The 19,758-nt window shown below is 46.5% G+C and overlaps 1 protein-coding gene across 2 annotated transcripts in view; it reads right to left on the reverse strand.

Moving 5' to 3' along the window:
• afg2a (AAA ATPase AFG2A) overlaps nt 1-19,758 on the reverse strand; it is an 89,862-nt gene that overhangs the window by 56,263 nt on the left and 13,841 nt on the right. For both annotated transcript variants that reach the window (XM_028416763.1, XM_028416762.1), the window contains exons 11-15: nt 16,327-16,484; nt 9,413-9,622; nt 7,569-7,622; nt 7,301-7,380; nt 4,748-4,874 (exon numbers count right to left, since the gene is read on the reverse strand). In XM_028416763.1, the coding sequence (XP_028272564.1) occupies nt 4,748-4,874; nt 7,301-7,380; nt 7,569-7,622; nt 9,413-9,622; nt 16,327-16,484 (629 nt within the window). The remainder of the gene's footprint in view (nt 1-4,747; nt 4,875-7,300; nt 7,381-7,568; nt 7,623-9,412; nt 9,623-16,326; nt 16,485-19,758) is intronic.

Here is a 19,758-nt window from a genome sequence, read left to right on the forward strand (position 1 = left end):
CGTTTCGCCACTCCCCCAAGTGGCAGAACTGAAGAAGCCGCTTGGGGGAGTGGCGAAACATCTTCAAAAAACTATCCTTGAGTCCAGTTGCCTCGATTTAAAGTCTTGGAAAAGTGTTTAGAAGAGGTGAGACGGCACACACTGACTTGATCGGCCCTGATGCTCCACGGCGGTCACCTTGGTGGCTTTAGGGGTTGAACTCTAGGACGGATGAGAGTTTTTGTGCAGTAGACGAATCAACCCTCTCTGAGGCTCCACAGAGCCTCTCGAAGGTGAGGATCTACAGGTTTACGCAGCAGTTTTCTTGCAGCCATGTTAATTGCAGTGATCTGGATCTGCTGTGCTTTCAACCCTCACTCCGCTGCCTCTGTTCTGTTTGGAATCTGATAAGAGCCCAGTTGGTAACTTCTGGTCACAAACAAAGAGCCATCTGCTAGCAATCTCCTCCACTGTAAGTAGCCCTGCCTCCTGATAGCGGGGATAAAGCCCAACACACACTGCAGTAAACAAACAGGCTTTTCAGTGAAACAACAAACCGACAGCATGGATTCACAGCAGCAAAGTGGAAGAGGAAGAACCGCCACAGCTGAAAGGGGCAGAGAGGACGTCTTGTTTCAGTGTGTTTGTGTGTACAATCCACTGGATGGACAGCTGCTCCACAAACAGAGTGACAGGAGTCCTCCCCGCTAAACAGGCTGGATAAATATTCCTGCTGGTGCTAATCAATCACTGTGACTCAGCCGTGGAGGGTCAGAGGTGGGCCTGGGTGATTGGCGCAAAACAAAGAGGAGAGGAAGTGTTGGAGTTTTCTTAAGGTGGAGGGGGGGCGGCGGGGCAGCAGGGGGGTTATTGGGGGGGGGGGTGACATGTCATCCCAGAGAGGAATGGGCTGACCTACAGACTTTAAGGTTCGTGCAATCTCAGTGTAGTGTTTGGATAAAGAACAACACATCTGTAAAGCATGGCGGTGGTGGTGTCATGGTTTCAATTTGAATTGATGGTGCGATGAATTAGTAAAATTAAGTAAAAGTGGGTCTTACAGAACAAAAATGGTTAAAGAAAGTTATGACTAGGGATGCCCCGATCAGGGGTTTTTGCCCTTGAGTCTTTTGATTTTAAGTATCTGCTGATACAGAGTACAATCTGATACTTTTAAGGTTCTCCACAAAGTCATTGCAATCATTTGTGCTGTCTTAGCTGTGCTGTCCTGCGCCTTGTGCCTGTTATTATTGTTTAAGCAAAACTCTGTGTGTGTGTCCGCAGCGCTTGATGCTGACTGTTCATCTCATTTCAACATGTGCGCTGCTTCGCCAAACTGCCCCCATCACATTACCGCAAACTATAACCGTCCCAAACTGGGAATGTCGCACAGACAACGGCTCATCGAGGTCTCGAACCCAGGACCTCTCGCACCAAACTATCACATCCCTACACTACAAGTGCGAGAGCCGTCCTGCGCAGCATTTTGCTGGATTAAACTGCAGAAACGTGTTTGACAGCCACAATATATCCGAGTCCTGATCGGGAGGTAACGTCCGATTCAGGTCGAGTCTGAATCCACGTAATCAGGCCTGATCATGTGATCGGATCAGGACATGCCTTAATCCAATCAAAATAAGTAACAATAGTAGAATCTCTTCAAAAACTATGTTTTATAAACATGTTTATAAAATGCTGTTTAGAGACCAGATCATCAACACCACAGAGAACACTACCCAGAGCTGCAGGACTGAACCATTAACTTTATAAAGATGAACCAAAAAAGTGAGGAGAAAACATCTTGAGCCAAAAGGTTGATTAAAATCACAGGTAAACAAACAGCCTTCAAATGTTGTAATCAGTTTAACACTTAACGACGGGTGTAATAGACATTTGTCTCTTCTTCTTCCTCCCACTATCAGTCTCTTTATTCCTCCGCCTCCCCTTTATCTCCTTCTCTTCCTCTTCCCATTCACTTAAGCTTTCTTTGGTCTCTTATCCACCCATCTCTGTCTTAATGAAATTTCCTGAGTGCTGATCAAAGCTGGAGTCTGTGCCTTGTCAGAAAGGACACAGGAAAGGAGAATGTGGCGGTGCGCTCCAAGTTCGTGCTCAGGCAGCCATCTGTCTCTTCTTCCTCTTCTTTTGTCTCTGAGTCTCCTCCTCCTCATCTTCTTTTACATTCTGCAGCCATGTGTTAAATATTAGACTCAGAACACGCCACTTTTTGCACCTAAAATCTGCTCTATCGTCCATTTCTACTTTACTTCTACACGTCACTTAAATCCTACAGTTCAGTTTGGTCTGACCCGCATTTCAGGCCCACTAGTAGAGAACTGATGCATCGCTGTGGCGAGGAACGGCAGCAACTTCCTCCATCTCATTTCACCCTCCATTACAGCAGCTAAGCTAAGAAACAGGCCTAGTTTGTTGTCATGTGTGTGAAGCCGAGAGAAAGAAAGATGCATTTAAAGAAAAGTGTATTAACAGTAAAGCAGCGGGTCGAGTCCCTGGGTGGACAGATGGGAAAAAGGAAGTGGTGCAGCTAAGAAATCAGATTACCTCGTCCTGCTCGCCCCCCCACTGAGTGTGAGTGTGTGTGTGGCTCATGTCATTTGAATGAGGCTCCGATGAGCCACTTTGGAAACGGAAGCTTCCAAATGGGGGCACCCCTACGACTTTTTAGCACCCTTTAACGCTCCCTTGCACCCAGCACGGCCGTGTGTCAGTTCACACCGGAGATGGGCAGACATTTCCATACCAATGGCAGGATATGATGGGACAAATGAAGATTAATGGGACGCTTGGGTGTCAATGAAGTCATTGTCAGCTGTTAGTGGTGCAGGGGAGGCTCCTGGGGGCCTCAGCTGTTTGACGGACGGACTGGGTGGGATGGAGACAGGAAGAGAGAGGGGAGAAAGTGGCATTTGGTCTGAAAGGGAGGCCTGTTGTCCATCTCTCAGCGGACATTTCCTTTTCTTAACAAAGTCACTTCTCTGTGTCAGAGTACGGCTGCTGTGAGGTGGGATACACGTCCCCACATAGCGATCGTAACTGATGCATATGCGCAAATTTCAGAGTCATAGGATCAGAAAGACCTCAGACAGACGCATAATTCCTCATTATATCAAAGGAAACAGTGCTGCACACCACTCTGCATTGTGTGTGATTTAAAAATAAACCAAAGACGCCTGCAGTGGCTCTAATTCTTCAGCCTGTTCTCTAACAAAGACACCTTGTCCTTTTGCACAGGCACAGTGTCCTGCAGCTTCCCGCAGCCTTTGTGTTCCCTCTGAGACAAACAAGACTAGGTATGCAACAACATGTACAAATGAATCACATCCTAACAAAAGATAGCAGGAACATAGTTTTCACACAAGCGCACAACGTCAAGCGGCTTCCTGTCCTCTTTGTATCGCAGCAATTTCATGTTCTGTACTGTTTTGTCACAACAGAGATTATCTGTCCGTGTGCCAAACACATACAAAAACCAAAGATAATGTGAAGAAGAAGAAGAACCGGTGCTCAGTTGAGACACATCTTTATCTACAGTGCTGCTGAGAAACTTTCTTTCTATTCAAGTCCTGCAACAAGACAAAGACCCTGTTCACACTGGGGAAATCAATCCGGCTAGAGTGGGATTCGGGCCGTATCTGGATATATCTGGATTGATTTCAATCCACCTCTCGGAGGTGGATCTAGCCGGATTGTCTTACATCTGGCTCAGGACTGAATGCAAATGCAGCTAGCGAATCCAGCTAGCGACATCATACTTCTGCTTCACAGGGACAGTATCTGGGCCGCGTACAAAAGCCGTATGTAAACAACCATCGAACTACGACAGCTTTAAAACTGCTTTAAACTACCGAAAAAAACAAAAGAAGGAGTGATACGGGAGAAAAAAAACACATGACGCATGAACACACGCGGTCCTACCGTGGCCTAAACGGACTCTGTATATTACAAGGCGCCACCTAGTGGTTTGGAGGACAACAAACAAGCCGGGTTAAGCTGGACTGAGCGTGGACACACATGTGTCTGATCGTCGTCGTAGGTCTGAACATATCCAGCTTAAAGACTGGATTCAATCCTACTCTAGCTGGACTGACTTTCACCAGTGTGAACGGGCCAGTGAGAACCCAATCAAAGTCAGGAGACAGACATATTAGAGTGGGTCATTTAATTATTCAGAAAAATGATCCAATATTACATGTGAGTGGTAAAAGTGCGACACACTGCAGACACTGGAAGCAAAGCTTCACACACGTTTACCACTCACACATATTGGATCATTTTCATAGATAAGTCTCATATTTCTGATTCATTTGTTTCACTGGATTCTTTCTCCACTTTTAGGAGTTAATAGTAAATATAACTCAGACCAGTTTTTGTAAACTGGAATATTCAGCAGCTTTCAGCCAGACCACAAACTAACTGTAATATTAACTCAACATGATGAACTGTGTGTGTATAATGTGCCTTTTCATGAATAACAGCATTTAAAGAACTCCAAACATGTCTGTTGTGAATGCAACCAAAACACAAAGCAAAGAGTAAAAACAGCACGGAGCCAGCATCCAAACAGCGAGTCAAAGAAGACAGGCCGCAGCAAGCGACCTTTGACCTTATCAATCTTATACATCAGAGCAAAAGAGGGAGAGGAGGAGACAAGGGAGACGCACACACACACAACATCCCCACAACCTGATCAATCACGGACCAAAGAGGAGGAAGGAGAGATGAAGACAGAGAGCCGGCGTCTGTTTACCTTATCAATCATGTCGGGCCGGTTGGTGGCGGCCAGCACGGTGACGTCTCGGAGCTGCTCGATGCCGTCCATCTCTGTCAGGAGCTGAGCCAGGACCCGGTCGCCAACGCCGCCAGAACCTGAGGAGCTGAGCACAGAAGACGGATGAGTGGAAAAGTGGTGAGGACAGACGACCGAACAGAAGGACAGAGGACGGGGAAAGGACCGCATGTAAATCAGACACATTTCGGAAGGGAAGAGGAACATCTTTTGATGAATGAATGAGAAGATAACACAATGTAAACACATGCTTAATTCCACCTATAATAATGTCTTGCTAAATGTTTGCTTATATGCTGTATTGACGACTCGTCTAATAAATATTAATCACCTTTCATGTGTTATTTGACAGCATTTATTTATGATAAAGTCATGATAATGAGGGAAGGGAGGGAGCGACCAGCGACACAGAGACAGTTTACATCATTGTTATTTCTACTTAATACATTTAAATGTTGTCTATTATTAGCATGTATAGACTCATAATACACAGATATACGTTCTTAGTAATGATGCATGTTTGATGTACAAAGATGGAAATAAATGAATATTCATTACTGGTAACACTGTGTTTGTTTCACTGTCATCTTTGTTTTGTTTCCAGACCTTCGGAGCTTCGGGCTTTGATTCCTGTGTCGTCATCAGGTCCATATAAACCTGAGTGCATGTGTTCACGGAGCTCTGTGTGTGAGGTGAGTCTGGAGGATCACTGTGAGTCCAGCTGACTTGAATTTAAGAAGATAACCCTGTGTTTTACTGCACAGACACAGTCACATTTTTTAACTACTTGAGTGTGTTCAGGGACATGTGATCAAGCTGTTTTGCACCATTGTTTTATTATTAGTAATGATATAAGATGTATGCTGTTGAGAGCGTTCTGCATTCCAGCGTAAGAGGGATGTTATGTGTGTGAGTCTGCCTCAAAGTATTCATGTTGCACAGATCTCCAGCCTTAAAAAGAACTCATCAATGCTTGAGTCACTGCATCACAAGGTGGTTATTTTCCATAGCACAGTGCAGACAGCCATCCTTCCAACTCAAACACACACACACAGTCTCTGTTGACAGGGCCAGCGGAAGTGCCAGACGTCATTAGCACAGACAAGGCTGCAGAGGAACACAAAAGAGCTCTGTCACTGAGATATGGAGAGGGAGAGGGAATGTTTGGGTGAGGGGTAGACAGCGGGGAAGACAGGACGCAGGGGAAGAGAGGGGAAAAATTATAAAGGCTGTGATGACAAAAGACGTGTGAACCTTCTTTACTTTCTAGTCCCTCTGCTGCAGTGTGTGTGTTTTGTGTGCTGATCCGCCTCTAACCGTCACGGCCTGTTGTGTGTCTCCTCTTTCCTGTTTTCTTTCTGTCTTCTTCATCTCATTGCACCAGTTTGGACTCGTGGCAGGTGAGCTGACAGATTTACAGGTGCTTCTCATCTCTTGCATGCACACACACACACTCACTCACACACAACAGAGGCTGTCGGGTTGTGTCAACAGTTTTGAATTCTTGCCCGTGTGCGTGAGCCACTCCATTGATTAAACATGGCAGGAAGTGAAGACTAATAAATAACCTTTACAGACCGGCACTGAGTGCAGTTTTAAAATGGTGAGTGGCTTTGAGGCACGCGTCCAGTCGGCTCTCTCTGAGTACATATGCGCGAAATTGAACATCACGATAAAGAGAGGGAAGTCTTCATCAGTCATTTATTAGCCGGTGGGACTGATGAAGCTGCCATGGAGTCAAATCCTGGAAGTTTGGAAACAGGAACATTTACGGGACATTTTTACTGGTCTGTCCATCAAATGTCAGAATACACCGACGTTCAGACGCTGCTAACATGGTGACCTGTGCATCCAGAGCTGCCACAGCTGCATCATTTTGAAGCAGCAGAAGCACATTAACACAAATTGAGGTGTCATTCTGTGTCTTTAATGTTTCTGACCTAAGGGGCCCCTGCTCAGCTACCGGACGGCCCACTGGCCTCTCAGTGCTCTTTGCTACGACATTTAGTTTCATCGGCTGGTTTACTAGGAAGCACGCTGCGTGTTTGGCCTTCCCCATCTGCCGTGGAAGGGCACAATGAAGTGTTTGTGCTCCTCCGGTCTGTGTCCTCACCCCCCCCCCCCATCCTCTTTCCTTTAAGCCACAGATGTTCCCAGTGCCATCCCACTGAAGCGCCTCCGGACAAGGCTGCGTTCTGTGCTCGCCGGTAGTAAAAAGCCGCAAAAAGTCTGAGAGGACACCATGGGAACAGAGTGGCTGGCTTTGAAGGAGCAGTCATGCAGGCTGCTCGGGACGTTTCCTCCATACATCATATGTGAGTCATTGTGAGATCTGCGGGTACGAAAATTAACACAGACCACAGCGATGACTGTGCATTTGTCATCACTGGACAATGAGCGACCACACAGCGCTGGAAGTAGTAATCAGTGGACAGTAGCGGTGGTGAACAGAAGCACTTTGAGGGAGAGAAGACATTTTCCTGACCACACAGAAGAAGAGGAAACACACCGTACCTTCCTCTTTCACCGGCAAGAGCATCGATCTCGTCAAAGAAGACGATGGAGGGAGCGACGGCCCTCGCCTTCCGAAACACCTGCAAGCAGCGTCAGCAACAATAGAGGAGAAGAAAACAAATCATTCCAGCAAGTGTGCACAAACACACAGAGGAAACACAGCACCCATTAATGCCGCAAAGAACATCGCGGCTCATCCTGTCGTTACATCAACCACTAAAAATAGTCCAGTCTGAATCATGATAAGTAGGGTGGTGAACGTGCGTACCTCTCTCACAGCCCGCTCAGACTCCCCGACATATTTACTCAATAATTCTGGCCCCTGCAGGAGAAAAAAAAGTTGTAGTTAAAAAAACACAAAAATGAAATGTGCATAACAATCTGTATATGTGTACATTATCTCATATACTGTACTTCTGTATCAAATTGTGTGCCTGACATCCACGGAAACCCACTCTGATGCTCAAAGACACTTCTTCCTGCTTCTAAACTGACAGAGCAGCTTGCATTCAGAGTAACAAGATGGAAGACTGACAGAAAATTCAACTCGCTTCGACCGCTGTCAGTTCATCCAGTCGTTGCTCTGGCTGTGTCACTGAAAGTTCAGTAAAAGCAACATGTGTTGGCTCCAGTGACAGAATGATTTGCTGTCTGTCAGCACTGTTCATTAAGTGTAATTATAGAATAAAGAATTCATGTGACAGTAGTAGAGCTTTTCTAAATGCTACACATTCATGGCAGAACACCCCCTCTACAACAACAGGGTTCATATTGTTAGATACTGGGGGGACAGGACATCTGCGCCTCACTCCGGGCCGTGTGTTCGTGTAAGGCTGTCCTCCTCCCTCTCATCTTCTTGTAAGTTTTCAGACCTGTCCTCTCTCATCTCTCCCTCGCTCAAAGCAGATAAACATCCACTCAGGCCTCAGAAGAACTTCCTCCGCTGCAATCCACCCTTTCAACACCTCCGGGCTGACGGAGGAGACGACACTTAACTCCCAGCCCTTTTGTCTGCTGCAGTAAGTGTGGAGGTTGACTCATTAATCCCAGGTTCCTCTCTCTGTGCTGAGTTTAGAACTCTGCAGAGATATGTGTGTGTGTGTTTGTGTGTTTGTGTGCACCTATGCGGATGTGAGTGTTTGAGTGGCTGCACTGGGAGGAAACTGAAAATGACAAGATGATAATAGGGCTTTTTCACACAGAGGAAACAGGCTGAGCCTTAAAGTATCCACATTTAAATCTGGATAACGTATCTATGTCAAAGCAACCGCTGCACTGGAAAAACCTGATACTGTTATTGCAGATGGTGGAGAGCGGCTTTCGGCAGGAGGGACAGGATGTTTTCACCCTTTTCATCGAGCACATTCTCTTCGTGATGACTCGAAACTCGCTGCACGAGGACGTCTTACAGCTTTTTTTATTGTTTGTATTAAACTCTAAACAAAAGGATTCCTCCTGTAAAATCATCTGGTATAAAGTAAAAAAGCATTTTCTAATGTTGAATTTTAGGGCTCATCACGCGAGCTTCTGTCTCACACATGAACCGATCAACATGTCAACAAGATGATCAATCAATCTTGGCTTGAATGGAGAGGGTGGGGGGTGACAGGGAGGATGGGGTGATGAATGAGAGGGGACAAACACAAAGTCAAAGGTCAGACAAGGTTTTCTCTGCACAGGAAGCTGGTATCTCTGCGTGTTAGGGGGGTTATACATCTATCCGACAGAGCTACGTTTGTGAACATGTTCTATATTTCTGCATGAACACTGGATCATTGAATGAATAAATAAATGTCTAATGTCTCATTTGATTCCATCGTCTTTGTCTACTTTGCAAACTAAACTATGCAAACATTGTCTTACACTATTGCTTATATGGACATAAGAAAGCATTTTGCTGCATGGGAGACAGTAAAATACACGTTGAATAACAGGACTGAGTCAAACCACGGAACTAATGGCTGACTCATATGAGCTGTTCTGGCAGAGCCTTCAACCAAGAATATAATACAACAAGACATCTGTAAAATATTTATGCCTTAAAAAATGAGACAAAATAATCCCGCCAAAACAAAGAAAATCAATAAGACTTTGTTGATAAAAAAAACTCACTTTAATCGCCAGGAAGTTGAGCCCACTTTCATTAGCCAGAGCCTTGGCGATCATGGTCTTGGAGCAACCGGGAGGACCGTAGAGCAGGACTCCCTTAGGTGGCTGGATCCCCATGCGGGTGAAGGCCTCTGGGTGCCTGAGAGGCCACTCCACAGCCTGCTTCAGCTTCAGCTTCACCTCCTCCATCCCACCTACGTCCGACCAGCGCACCTGGAGGAAAAAAGGCGAGAAATGACTCCACAGTGACCATGACCTTTGACCTCTGACCACCAAGCGGGACTGATAAACCTGCAGTTCCTCCAGTGTCCACTTGAGAGCCGGCTCGAGAAGTGAGTAAATTTCCATAGACCTCCATGTTAAAGTGCACAACTTAAAGTCCTAATAAACATGTTTACAGTTTATTGTGATGTGACTCCTCACCAAAAACATTACTGCCCCCTTGTGGTGTGGCATAAAAAACATCCTATTGATGGTTGGCCAGGTGAAAGAGGAGAAGAGGAGGAAGTAGATATGACAGTTTGAACTGTTTAACTTCAGCAGCCTGAATTAGGATCAGGTTGCCAACATGGTGGAGGTCGGAGCTTCCCAGCCGGAGATGGTTAATCCACGAGCTCGAAGCTGGGCAGCTGGATTTGCCGAGTTTCTTGAAGATGTTTCGCTGCTCCTCTTCTGATCCAGAACTGATGAAGCAAAACGTCTTCAAGAACCTCAACAAGCCCAGATGCCCAGCTTCGAGATCTTGGATGAAAATGAGCTGGACAGCATCAGTGTTATCAATCATCCACACAGTAACATGCAACCAACACATGTTTTGATGTCATATACTACACAGCTCTTATTAATGAGTCCAATAACCTGCTCAAACTTTCACTCTGCAGCGGCTCCAACACAAACACGTCGCCAACGCTCTGTGCAGCGGACCAAACACACTCTGATTGCACGCTGATGTCACGGACGTTCTCATGTAACCCGCTGGAAGACCTTTTAAACTCTCTGACCACGCGAGTAAATCGCAAGCAAGTTCTTCCAAGCTGATGACAGGCGCTGAGGTGGAGAGAGGAGCAGGAGTGAAATATAAAAGCATATTTGGAAGGAGATGGAGGAACTGAGGGAATCAGGAGACTCTGGACGGAGCGGACAACAACACAGTCGGCCAACATCTGTCTGTCTGACAGATGGTAGGAGGAGGAGGAGGAGGAGGAGGAGAGGAAGGGAGAGAGTCCGGCAGTGAACACCGGAGGAGATAAAGCAGATAAGGAGGAGAAGCCCTCGTCCAAAAGCTTCTTTTTCATCCTTCCTGTCTCTTTCTTCATTATCACTCTTACTTTGCAGCTCTCCCTCCTCCATTTCTCCTCTCTCTCCTCTTTCCCCCCTCCGTCCCCGTTTGTTATCACTTATCTCTATCTGCTGCTTTTCTGTCCTCCCACACTGTCCCGTTTCTCTCATTACATTCATATGCACAAAAGTGAGGATCAGGTTTTTCAGGAAGTGTTTATATGCACTGCAGCAGCCAGGGTACTGTTAATTTCAATTATTGCAATTATTATTATTGCAATTTCCCCATTGTGGGACTAATAAAGGTTTCTTAATCTTAATCTTAAACCAGCAGGATAGTAATCAGATTACTGACCTGACGTCAGTTTGTTGGGCCGGGCCACACCTGACCATGCATCTACTTAGCAGCCACCTCTTCTTTTATATATCTAAAATAATGAAAGCCTAAATAATCTCATCATGACGACGACACCTTTGACATCCTCTGTTGAACAGAACATGCGTTTCTACCCCTCTAGTTTAACGGTCTATGTCAAGAATGTGATTAAAATACAACATAACTTCAAGTTCAACTTCTTCAAGATGGCGGCTGCTTCGAGAAGAACAGAAGTCTACCGAGCTTAGGTGGGGTTATAAATACAGCACAGTTAGTCTTTTTAGTCTAAATAGCTAAGTCCATTTAGCAAAGAGTGGAAAGGCTCCAGAAATCAGACCATCTACAGGTTTTTGTCTCAATGATTTGATTCAGAAAGATTTGAACACTGTGTTGTAATCAAATAGGAAGAAGTTATGTGTATAACTAAAACATTACAAAGGATCCTCTTTTTCATTAAATACAAATCCCACTTCTACATAATATTAGTAATTATAACATCATTGATATTATAGACCCAGAAGGCTGGGGCTCGTGTCCTCCTGGTGTGGACACACTTCAATACGAGTCCTCTTGTGTCTCTCTGTGTTGAGGATGTCCTTGTCCAGGGTTGAAATCTCATCTAAGACTCTCTGACTAGTTCTTCAGCAGCCGGAAGGTGGATTTATTCATTTCTATCCATCTATCTGTGCTTGAGATGCCAAGTATTTATCAATAAACATACACTCAACAAAAATATAAACGCAACACTTTTGTTTTTGCTCCCATGTTTCATGAGATGGACTTGAAGATCTAAACTTCATTCCAGATACACAATATTACCATTCCTCTCAAACATTGTTCACAAATCTGTCTAAATGTGTGATAGTGAGCACTTGTGCTTTGCTGAGATAATCCATCCCACCTCACAGGTGTGCCACATCAAGATGCTGATCTGACATCATGATTAGTGCACAGGTGTACCTCAAACTGCCCACAATAAAAGGCCACCCTGAAATGTGCATTTTGTTTCTGCTTTATTGGCGGTCTGGGGACTCAGAACCAGTCAGTATCTGGTGTGACCACCATTTGCCTCATGCAGTGCAACACATCTTCTTCGCATAGAGTTTATCAGATTGTCTATTGTGGCCTGTGGAATGTTGGTCCACTCCTCTTCAATGGCTGTGCGAAGTTGCTGGATATTAGTGGGAACTGGTGCACGCTGTCGTATACGCCGGTCAAGCACATCCCAAACATGTTCAATGGGTGACATGTCCGGTGAGTATGCTGGCCATGCAAGAACTGGGACATTTTCAGCTTCCAAGAATTGTGTACAGATCCTTGCAACATGGGGCCGTGCATTATCTTGCTGAAACATGAGGTGATGTTCATGGATGTATGGCACAACAATGGGCCTCAGGATCTCATCACGGTATCTCTGTGCATTCAAAATGCCATCAATAAAATGCACCTGTGTTCTTCGTCCATAACAGATGCCTGCCCATACCATGACCCCACCACCACCACGGGCCACTCGATCCACAACATTGACATCAGCAAAGCGCTCACCCACACGACGCCACACACGCTGTCTGCCATCTGCCCTGAACAATGTAAACCGAGATTCATCCGTGAAGAGAACACCTCTCCAACGTGCTAGACGCCATCGAATGTGAGCATTTGCCCACTCAAGTCTGTTACGGCGACGATCTGGAGTCAGGTTAAGACCCCGATGAGGACGACGAGCATGCAGTTGAGCTTCCCTGAGACGGTTTCTGACAGTTTGTGCAGAAATTGTTTGGTTATGCAAACCAATTGTTTCAGCAGCTGTCTGAGTGGCTGGTCTCAGACGATCTTGGAGGTGAACCTGCTGGATGTGGAGGTCCTGGGCTGGTGTGGTTACTCGTGGTCTGCGGTTGTGAGGCCGGTTGGATGTACTGCCATATTCTCTGAAACGCCTTTGGAGACGGCTTATGGTGGAGAAATGAACATTCAATGCACGAGCAACAGATCTGGTTGACATTCCTGCTGTCAGCATGCCAATTGCACGCTCCCTCAATGCTTGTGGCATCTGTGGCATTTTGCTGTGAGACAAAACTGCACATTTCAGGGTGGCCTTTTATTGTGGGCAGTTTGAGGTACACCTGTGCACTAATCATGATGTCAGATCAGCATCTTGATGTGGCACACCTGTGAGGTGGGATGGATTATCTCAGCAAAGCAGAAGTGCTCACTATCACACATTTAGACAGATTTGTGAACAATGTTTGAGAGGAATGGTAATATTGTGTATCTGGAATGAAGTTTAGATCTTCAAGTCCATCTCATGAAACATGGGAGCAAAAACAAAAGTGTTGCGTTTATATTTTTGTTGAGTGTAATTAAAAGATGAATTTATGACTAAAAGAAGGTGCCACAGTGAAACGACAGTCTACATGCAGCGTCCCTCCTCTGTTAGCCTCTTATCTTCACTTGGCTCTCACTATCACACCATCTCTCCCTCTGCAGTACCTCTCACCCTTCCCTTCCTTTTCCGTCCCCCCTCACATGTTCATTCCCTCCCTCCCTCCTGCTCTCCATCCAGAGGTAACACATCCCAGGCCACCGGCGCCGTCTCCGGGGAACGAAGCACCTAATGGAAACCTGGCGTCTGGCCACATACTGTAAATACCGAACAATTTATGGACAGCGCCGAGCGAGAGAAAGAGCGAAGTAGACGGATGGAGCGGATGGAGCGGAGAGACAGGGGGAGTGCTGCAGAGATGAGGAGATAGGGCCGGAAGCAGGCCAGCGAAGCGAAATGCTCATTCAAAGGCCGAGAGAGAGGAATAAAAAGTGGACACAAGGACACAGAGAGGAACGATGAAGAGACCTGAACCACACTGACACTGACACTCAGTGATTTAGTGAAGGGCTCAGGAAGTGATGTCATGTGGGACATTAGACCATGAAGAGTTAATCTCAAGCTCACTGAGGACGTCAGTTTAAGCGAGGAGGAAGCTTCGAGGCTCCAAACATCAGAACCTTTCATCATCTCTCAATAAAAATAATAGATCTATTACAACGTGCCCGTTTAATATATCACACATCATCAATATATGAACAGTAAACAGGCGTCTATCATCTGTAAACTCCGCCCATCAAGCAGAGTAACAACGAAACCTGTAGAGGCCTGAAGCCCTCTGAGTTTACCCACAATCAACCTGACGACAAATCAATCCTCCTCCTCCTCCTCCTCCTCCTCAGCTGCATTTTTTTGGTATTGTGTGCAGACTTAATGGAGTCATTGTAGAAAATAACAATAAAAAGCTGCATTAATTGTGCTGCTTTCTGTCACGAATGGAGCGCCGGTGGAATTAGAAGGCAATGTTTTGACTCACACCTCACTCGGCTGTCCCCCCCTCCCCTCCTTTCTTCCCTCCCTTCCTTTTTGTACAAGACCCAGTTATTATCTTTTACTGTTGTTTTCTGAACTTTACAAGGGGCCTCTCAGGCTCTGGCTCTTTGATGAGGCTGAAAGGAGGGTGTGTGTGTAGGGGGGGGACTTCTTTAGACAAAAAATAAAGCTCAAGGGAGACGAGGTTTAACAGGAGGAATAAATGTGCTTGTTATACAGCTGCCAAAATGAAAACATTAAATCCAGACTGCAGGGTGAAGGAGGAAGACATCAAAAATGAGGAAGGATGTCTTATCACAAAACAACCGAGGAACGAAAACTGTTTTATTTACATATAAATAGGGATAAACTGCAAAACTCAAATCTCCAGATACGTGATCTGAGAGGGTTTCAGAGGAACTCGAGGCATGTATTCATCCGGCTCCACTGGAAGTTTCTTATATAAAATGGATTAGAAACAAATGTTTGCACTCATGTGGATATAATCAAGTCCGGGGCTCTGCGGCTGGCCTTTCAGCTGAGCTGTGCAAGGGGGATACAAAAAAAACTCACTCCTCTCTTGTTTCCAGGAACCGGCCGCAAGGACTGAATGTCTCTGAGTGAGCTCAGAGTGTTGCAGGAGGAAAAGGGGAGGCGGGCGGTGGAGGTGAAGGAATAGGAAGGACGTTCCTCCTCCTCCTCCTCCTCCTCCTCCTCCTCCTCCTCCTCCTCCTCCTCCTCCTCCTCTTTCTCGTTTTTTGGTTGCTGGCAGGAACCGTCAGCGACCCGATCTGCTTTCAATTACCGGTGGAGGATGATGTTAGCCCTCTTCCTGTCCGTTATGTCTTGCACATGCAAACTCCAAAACATCCTGGAGTCTCACCACTGTCCTCTCATCCCTCCCTCCTCCCTCTTCCCTCCCTCCCTCCCTCTGCTAAGAGCTAGTGATTCATCTTCATTGCAGTGGAGGGTAAAATGGCCACAGGGTCATTTCCACTCTTCCTCAGCCTGACCCCATCTTTTAAGTAGTGGTGATTGAGTGGTCAGTGGTCCAGAGAGTAGTTAAGGGATTTCTCGCCGTGCACCAGAGGCGCTGCCGGTGAGCTTTTAGCTCTTCGTGTGGTGATAAGCGGTGACACTGTTTAGGTTATAAATTGTCTGACTGCATGATGTAAACCATGTCTGCTTCCTCCCAGGGCCACTTCAAGGACGTAAAACTGAGACACAACTAATGTTGATTACAAACATCAGATCCGACACAGATTGTGTCATTACCAGTGATGCCATAAACCAGGCAGGCGTGTGATGGGAGGGACGGAGGTCCACATGCCTCTCTGCTCCACGAGAGGAGAACACAACACAACCTCTGACCACCGAACCACCAAGTAGACTTCCTATGTTCATGCACTTAGTTGAATATTTGTCTCCTCTTTGGAGATAGAGATGTTGCATCTTGAGGAGCAGACAGCACCAGATTAGGTGTTGGACAAGTTTAAATCCACATCACAGAGCTCAGCGGTTTGCTCTGTGTATCATGTCATAACTGTGCGTCTTTGCGTTTTGGGATGTTTGCTCCGCCAGCTGCGTTCTTTAATCAAATCTGGACAAATTCTGGCAACATGTAGGAACTATTTTTCTGGGCCTGGAACGCATCACTTGTTCAGTTTTATGTCTTTTCTTTTGCTCCCTCATCACTCACTGCAGCCAGCCCTTCACTCACATTTACAGCCCGTTTCCACTGCAGGGATGCTTTCCAAGAGCCCAGGAACCGGGAAACCTTAGCAGAGTGTTCAACCACCTCTGCCACTGTTCCTGGTGCCAAAAACATCACTGCTGCTCAGAACTACCGAGCCTCATTCATGCACACAGACGGACAGAAGAAGAAAAGGTGATTGTAAGTGGGTACTGTACCTTGGGGACATCTATAGCCACCTCCCTCATGGCGCTGGGTTTGACTGCAGACATGGCCCACTGGAGGTCCTGCAGTGTGACAGTCACCGTGCCCATCAGCTGCTGGTCTGACGTGGTTGCATGTGAACCTCCTAGAGCTCGCCTCAACGCATGCAGACCTGCACAGAGAGAGTTAAAACAGTCGGTCAGTGGATCAGACGACAAATACTGCTTTATCCTCAACTCGTGAACAAAGAAGAAAAATACATCAATCAGCCTTTACACTATGAATGCATAGGTCCAGCTTTAGCCTCCGAAACACCCCGACTCCATACACCCCTGAAGGTGCATTAGCAGCGATGCTAAGCTAGGTGCTACATTTGAAAGCAACCTCCACATGAATGACTGGACCTGCATCAATGAGCCTTGTGTACTGGTTCACCTCATTCCCTTACTTGAACCTTTACTGACCCACTACAGTTTGGTCCTCGTGAAAGTCGACCAAATCCTTCCACGGCACTTTTTACCTTCTAACATCGACTCTGTAATGAAAATGTCCGCTTGCTGTAGGCTAACAAGACGACCGGTGTTTACTTCTGCGTGGTCAGCGTGTCATGGCCGATCAGTGAATAAGTCAAAAACCCCATGTTAAGCAGGAAAGGTTGAGCAAAGTTCAGACATTCTAAGTGCTGAAAAACCAAGACAATAAACCACGTTGCCCAGATTCATTAAAACTACTTCTGCCTCCAGACATTCAGGCTCAAATATAAGAGAAAAGCTGAATCATTTAGAAAATAAAAGGCTGTGATTAGAGGCATAAACAGGAGATTTGAAACCGATGCCTACAGGAACGATGCCAGTGTCGCTGTGGCTGGAGGGATTTCACCCAGTCTAACTTCTCTGCTGAGAACGTTCAGGCTCATACACGCTGCGATGACACACACCTACAAACACAAATCTCAAAATGAACATTAATTCCTCCTTTTGACTTTTGAGGCCACGTTTATTGGGTGGAAAGAAGAGTAGGAGCTGAAGGGAAGGGAGGACTGAGGGTTTGAATAAGGACGACAAACCAAGCGGTGTCGGCTGTTTCTCCTTGAAGAGGAGGTCGATGCAGATTAATGCGAAGGAGGAAAAAAAATCTGGGCACAGTCAGCTCTCTGAAATAGCGGCGTGATGATTGACAAACAACACATATTTCTGCAGAATAAGGATTTTACTATTAACTGGAAAGCTTATTAAACACGTCTGCCTCGCCTTCTGTTGTTGTATGCCAGGCAGCTGTGGTCCAAGAGGCTTGTCTGGAAGAAGAAGCTGAGCAACGCTCGCAGAGGGGACTTCCGTTTGACTCTTTTCTCGGATGCAGTGAAACCATAGACATTCTGATTCAACAACCGCAGTCGTTATCAATGTCACAGAGGGAAATGAAGATTGATTAGGGACTGTGCTTCTCTTCGCTTCTTGGTCAGGTTTGTGTGGCGTTCTCCAAAAGAGTTTCCAGAACTTGCAGGTACACAGATGGCACACAGATAACAGGTCTGCAGGTGGGTCTGGTTGCAATACTGCATGCAGCAGTCATTACTCAAAAAAGTAGAAGGTCGAGAGGAATGTGTGAAAACTGTGGATCAGCTTGCATTCAGCTGTGCAGATTTAACCCCTACAGGTGGGAGGACAGGTCTTTTCTGAGTTAATTACGCCTCAAATGTGGAAAAAAAAAAACAGCCCACAACCACAGAGCTGAGTAACACACACACACACACACACACACACACACACACACACACACACACACAAACTCTTGGCTTCCTCTTCTGAGCTAAGGAGGTTCGGGTGGGGGTCTGGGTGGGAGATGGAGCGGTGAGGGCTGTAGGGGAACGGACGTGGTCCAGGGCTGGAGGCCAGAGAGCAGCCGAGAGGGGATTTACGATCAGACAAGACTGCATCCTGTTTATATTTTCCAGGACAGGCGGACAGAGAGAGAGAGAGAGAGAGAGAGAGAGAGAAAGGAAAAGAAAAAGGAGAAACACAATTAATGGGAACAGGTTTGTCTTCCGTGAGCATGCCAAGCTGAGGTCAATGTGTTCCACAGTCCCGGCTCCCTGGTGTATGATGTCCTCCTCATGCTCTTTCTCTATGGGTCCACACACACCACCTCCTTCTTGCTCTCCATCCCCGGAGCTCTAAACCCATCATTCCACCTGGCTGCCACTTCAGCCTTCTTCATCTGCGTTAATGCTTCGGAGCGCCGCTGCTCAGACTGCATAAAAACATCTGGGCCGAGTGGAACGGACGAAAGAGGACCGGATGGGATGTGGGAAGGAAGCTGGGGTGAGGATGGAGGCGAGCAGCACCATATGCACTAAACCCCAAACTATCAGCAGCCTGCCCGGTGAAGGTGGAGGAGAAAACCTGACAAGTTCTGAAAGTCTGAGGTCTGTCAGAGGGGAAGGGGAAGGGTGGTTTAAAACTGGAAGACTGTTGAGTCCAGCTAAACCAGTACGGGCAGAGCGAGTGGAGCTGAGAGGTCACAGGAAGATCAGAGGTGGCACCTGGCTGCGTGCTCTCATTTATATTAAATATCCCAAAAGTCTAGATCTAATTACGTAAGCTCCCAAACAGTTGTTATAAAATGGAACAGGTTTCATTTGAGGCCGTAAACATGTTTTCTGCTGCGAAGTTATGGGGGCCTCACTTTTTTGAGCCTGCCTCCAGTGGCCACTTGAGGAAGTGCAGCTTTCAGCCTCAGCCTGACAGTTTGTCACTTGTCAAAAGCTTAATAAGGAAAAGCTTCTGACACTCAACATGTCTTCTGATGGAACGGTCTTCATTGCTGGGTTTTTATTTGTACATTTCAACCCAGCACCGACAGCACTGAGCTCATTTTCTGCTGGCTGACAGCGAGTTTAGGGTCAACGGCGTTGCTGCAATCAAGCCCCGAAGAAAAGAAAAGCGCAGCTGACAAATGTTTAATAAATGTTTCACTGAGAATCACCTGAAGCTGTCTGGAGCTTGTACTCCGCCAGCAGCAGAGAAGCAGCCTGACCAGAGGGGAGGCAGGGTTCACGAGCCGCAGAGCTGCGGGTCCGGCCTGGATGCCCCGAGGGCAGCGGAAACTTGATTCAGTGATGTGACTTGAACATTTTGCTTCAGGGATGCTCTCTCTCTCTCTCTCTCTCTCTCTCTCTCTCTCCTAACTGCTTTTGGCTGACTCTGAGAGCACATTTGGTTTAGTTATGAAAACATCCGATGGGAAGGGAGGAGGGGAAAAAAGGAGCAACACAACACAATTTAATCTGAACCTTATGTGGACTCATTTTCCTATTTCTTCCCCTTCTTGTGCACTCCAGGATGCTTTCCAGAATGCTTCAAATTCACCAGGGATCGAGCGGGAACTCGGGGAGAAAGAGGGGCCTCCTAAACGTACAAGAATGCACATTTGCAAAACATCACACC

The sequence above is a fragment of the Parambassis ranga genome, chromosome 10 (assembly GCF_900634625.1).
Source record: "Parambassis ranga chromosome 10, fParRan2.1, whole genome shotgun sequence".
Lineage (NCBI taxonomy): Eukaryota > Metazoa > Chordata > Actinopteri > Ambassidae > Parambassis > Parambassis ranga.